Source organism: Quercus suber, unplaced genomic scaffold, assembly GCF_002906115.3.
Source record: "Quercus suber isolate HL8 unplaced genomic scaffold, Cork oak 2.0 scaffold_597, whole genome shotgun sequence".
Lineage (NCBI taxonomy): Eukaryota > Viridiplantae > Streptophyta > Magnoliopsida > Fagales > Fagaceae > Quercus > Quercus suber.
In genome coordinates, this window is record NW_027070041.1 from 359,268 (window position 1) to 363,954 (window position 4,687).

A 4,687-nucleotide genomic window follows, 5' to 3' on the forward strand; every position below is an offset into this window, starting at 1 on the left:
TAAAATCGGAAATATTGTATGATTAGTCTAAAAAAATCATGACTTTTCCATTGTATGATTAGTCACCAAGTAATGTGTGCTGGAATGCGAGGCGCCCTAGGATCTGTAACGAGGCTGCCCACATTTTAGCCAAGTGGTCTTTATTTTGCAATTTTTATGACTCTTTTGATGTTAACTTTAGTCCGGACTGTTTTCTTCTGTGGTTTTGAGAGAGTCCAGGTGCTCTGTTTCTGTAAAAGTTTTTTATTATTAAAAAAAGAGAGAGGAATGCGTGGCGCCCAAAGGAACAAACAAACCACTCAGAAAAAACTAAAATTACTATTAAATTTATTTTATAAAAAATACTAATAATAAAGTGGCCTAACAATAAATATGATTCCTATCAATCATATCAATGACTTAAAAGCAATTGATACATATTTGAATTACTTTTTGATTGATATTATATTGACACCGTAATAAATAAATTAAATAAAATTAGTTGTTTTATGTTTAAAAGTTAGCACGTTTTTATTTTATAAGATAGAATTAGTACTCTAATATAATCTAAATATATATGTGTTTAAAACTTTCTCTTGAAGGTTTGAACTCCGACTTTTACTCCCCACACTTTACAAATATTTATATTTGTAAAATGACCATCATATCAAAGGTAGGCCGTAATTAGCTTGCCAATTTATAAAGGCACACTAAAATTTGTAATATCGGTATTCGGTCCAACTTTTTTCCAAGTATAGAAACATTTCAAACCAGCTATTTCAGATTGGAACTTTTTAAGTTCCAACTCCCATAACAATGGCTCTGCTTACCAGAAGCCTGCAGCCAATTACATGCAAAGGAAGTAACTCTTTAGTATTTTTTTTTTGGTTGCTGATAAATTTGATAGTTACAATGGAAAAAAAAGAATTTACATCGTATATGTCTCCATTTGAAACAATAGAAGATGCTAATTAAGCTAAACTTGCTTAAAAAGTAATTTTTAGCAACAATTTAAAGCAGTTCCAATGCAAAATACTCAGATTCACAAGTTGAAGTTTCATTCTATGGTTAAACATGCAAAGTTGACTAGTTGAGAGGTAACTAAAACTGCAAGCAGGGAAGTAAATATTGTTATTCACCTTTATTATGGCTATAAATCTTTGTACATCATAAAGAAAATGCAAGTCTGAAACTAAAGTTAGTAGTATGTATATGTAATGTGGGGGACAGATATCTTTTCTCTTCACATTCCCCAAAATTCTCCCTAACTTTACTTTCTCTATTCTCTCATATCATATCATGTCAAAACCAAAGCTAATGTCAAAAAAATTAGACCCACCACCTGGTCCACCCATCTTTGCAAAGCATTGCAAACTTCAAAAACCCTCTCATCTCCTCAATGATCTGCACAAAAGGGCATAGTTCTCAATTATTTGGTAATATGCATACTGTGATAAGATATAAAGCTTAATAAAGATTCAGGAATGCTAACATACATACTAGCAATCAAACCCTCAGCCTCCATGCTTACCACCTTTCCTCTTCAACGCCGACTTAAGAAACAACAAACAAACAATAACAAAGCCAAAGGCCGCTAAACCTCCAACTGCAAGGGCTACTGTCTTCTGCGTGTGTTGTTTTCCAGTTCCTACACGAACCAAACATGTCACATGTACAATAGGCTTGGCTCTATATGCAACAACCATAAGAGTAAATGTAGAACTATAAAGGACCCACCTATCCCAATCACTCATAAAGACCAATATCTCTCTCTTTCCACTAATAATCAATTGGTTTTTAATTTTTACAATAATAAAAAATGAAATCGACCAGGCCCTCCTTTAATTCACGTCTGCCCATATTTTATGTACCCTGCACCCCTTTGAATATGGGAAGGACCCCTTGTCACTTATTAAATGATTGTTAAGAGTTTGAGCAATGACATACACAATGTTGTTCATAATTTACTTTCACACTGATATGACCTCCTTCAATTTCACTAATTCCATCACTATTATAAATTTTATTATTCATTAATTACAATATTATTTTTATCATTCACATGTTATTTTTATAGTTCACCAATTACAATAAGCTAATATGAAGCCATTATTAAATAAATTGTGACAATAGGTCCATCACTAATAAAAGTGTTGTGTGTAATTGGACCTATTGTATTGATATTTATGCAATTGAATCAATTCTTTAAAAAAAAACAGGTGGGTTTTATTTTGTTCAGTGTCTCTCTCTCTCTGAAGTGACTTTTCTGAATTCCAAATTGGGCATAAAAACATGAATATATCAAATATGTGTATCTCTACCTTTACCTGATGATGAATCTACGCGGGGGACACCAAATGGATAATAGCTATAGCTAATATAGCACTTTTGGAGATACTCTTGACCAGAGATAGAGTTACCACAATCAGCTTTGACTCTCTCCAAAGCGGTCTTCACACAATCCCCACAATCATCACTGCCCAAATCACCCTCACACTGCCCCAACACATAAACTGACTCATAACTCCCTGTGTAAAACAAACCCCCATCGCCACTACCACCACTCTTAACCCCACTCTCCACCATATCAAAAGCTGCGTCCCTCTTCTGCTCAAACCCTGATTCACTTGCTTGAGTTGATCCACACGTCTTGTACAACATCTCAGTATTAGGCACTTGTTTGAACCCAACAATCTCATAACGCAAGTAACATCCACTGAGTTGGATTCTACCTGCTATAGCTTCGCCACAGAGCTTGTCAGCCCTACTTATGATCGTGCTCACACAGCTGTAGCAGTTAGGGAGAGTGAGGTCCCCTCTGCATTGATACAGACCCATCATGGCATTTTGGCTGTCACCACTGGTGGTTGTGTAGAAAGTTTTCTGTGAAGCTTGTGAAACTAGAGAGGACAATAGGGTTTTGAGGTTTTGTGAGTAAATTGGGTCTGGGAAATTTTGTTTTGCACAGCCCTTGTATATCAAGTTTGTGTTATCTGCAGCAATTGTGAAATAGGGGAAGAACAAAAAAATTGTGATGAATGAAAGCAGAGAAAGATAAAAGAGAAAGAAAGGTTTTTTGTGCAAACCCATTTGGAAAAGTTTGAAACTTGTTTCTAAACCATGGGTGCTTAATTTGTGAAGGGTTTGGAATAGGAGCTTCCAGAGACGAGTTTTGGTTGAAATCAAGGAAAAGAAATTCAAAGTTTTTGCAATATAGAGAGAGAGTGTGGGGAATTGGGGTGTCCTTCCTGTGGGGTTTGGAAACTTTTTGGGGAGGTTTTGTTTGGGTAGTTTTTCTCTTTTCAGTGCCTTTAAATGTTTTGTTTGCTAGCTCCAACTTACTAGTTGAATTAATAGTAATTGGGAGAAGATCATTAATGATATTTGATGAGTAGTTAAAGAAATAATTATTTCATTGTCAATGTATTGAAAGTGAGAAAATTTAGAGTTTAAAATGTTAACTATACTCGCTTCATAAAAAAAAAATGTTAACTATACTCTATACGCAGATTATGATAGTGTGTGTAATGATAAAAGGATATGATCTGATTTTATTCTGTTGCAGAGTTAGACCAAGAAGTACAGGGAGTGTTTTGACCAAGAATTCAAAGGTGGGTCTGAGTCGTCTGACTGGTTTTAAGGGTTGGGTACTGTCTTGCTGTCCAATTAACCTCCTTTCACAATTTTTTTATTTTTTTATTTGTTTCACAACTTTTTTGAGAAGTTGCGGGGGGCAGAAAACAGTCAATATAAAAGTAAAAGTAAGCTTAAAATAATTCAAGATTATAAATTGAGAAAAAATTTGAAGACACTCGTATTAATTCAAAGTTGAATAATTTGGTTTTAAGAATTAATTCAAAGCAAAATAAACTTGGGTTGTATCCAAAAAAAAATAAACTTGGGTTTTTTTTTGGGACATTGAAATGAAAGCTTTCTGAAATCTTCTCCTCCCCCAGTTAAAATCCTGAAAAGTGAAAGCCATCCTTGCATGGGCAAGTCTGAACGGGTTGAAAAAAAGAGAACTTGTTAATTATTAAAAATATAAACAATTTTTTTTAAAGTAACTTTCCAATCACCTAGCTTTTTTTTATTATAGCAACCAATCACACAAAAGCCTTGGCAATGAAAACAAACAAGTATTTCTTAAGATGGGTAGACGAGAGCCTCATTGCCTTATGGTTAAGTCATTATTTGGTATTCCAATTGGGGAATCAGGGTTTGGAACTTTTGAGAATCCCTCTCCTATAAGCACTTTCTTTTTTATACACTTTTAAATAAGTGGGAGAAAAGCAGCAAGAAATGTTAATAACAAGTCACTGACAAGAACAGAAATCTCTTTAAAATGGGGTAATGCATAAAAAGTGATATGGTGGTGACTGGTGATCTTGAGTCTTGACAGCCAATTATTTTGCGGTTGCTATGTAGAATTGGGTGATAAAGGGAATAATAATGCTACCAATAATGCTACGCATATCACAGTTTCAACTTGTCCTAAAACAAAAATCTCCTAAAAGATGTTTTTTTTTTTTTGGTGAGAGGGAGAGGGACAAAGTTTCTCTCCAAATTAGTTTGAAAGGAAACCTTATAAACTCATCATATATCTTTATATTGAGTGTAAATTTTGAATATCTAATCATTAGATTGCATGTTCTTATTACATTCTTAATGTTTACAATATTTCAAGAAGTTTAAAGATCAATTGCTATGT

At 34.0% G+C, this 4,687-nt stretch overlaps 1 protein-coding gene across 4 annotated transcripts; it reads right to left on the reverse strand.

Moving 5' to 3' along the window:
- Nucleotides 1–1,081: 1,081 nt before the first annotated feature.
- Nucleotides 1,082–3,362, reverse strand: LOC111992205 (plasmodesmata-located protein 1). 4 transcript variants are annotated; one of them, XM_024024065.2, is made up of 3 exons: nt 2,301–3,362; nt 1,511–1,627; nt 1,082–1,383 (listed from the first exon to the last, which is right to left on the reverse strand). In XM_024024065.2, exons 1-3 carry the CDS (start codon nt 3,067–3,069, stop codon nt 1,376–1,378), a joined length of 894 nt encoding a protein of 297 aa, XP_023879833.1. In that variant the 5' UTR covers nt 3,070–3,362; the 3' UTR covers nt 1,082–1,375. The 4 variants fall into 4 exon arrangements, with proteins under 4 accessions (XP_023879833.1, XP_023879830.1, XP_023879829.1 ...); XM_024024062.2 differs by having other exon boundaries at nt 1,480–1,627; nt 2,301–3,359; XM_024024061.2 differs by having other exon boundaries at nt 1,476–1,627; nt 2,301–3,357.
- Between the last annotated feature and the right edge of the window lie 1,325 nt (nt 3,363–4,687).

What these genes read in the sequence shown, in the direction of transcription:
- LOC111992205 (XM_024024062.2), bottom strand. Translation starts at nt 3,069, where the DNA reads ATGGGTTTGCACAAAAAACCTTTCTTTCTCTTTTATCTTTCTCTGCTT. An exon ending in AGATTCATCATCAGGTAAAG is followed by an intron (nt 1,628 to 2,300) that starts GTAGAGATACAC and finishes TGGTTCGTGTAG; the next exon opens with GAACTGGAAAACAACACACG.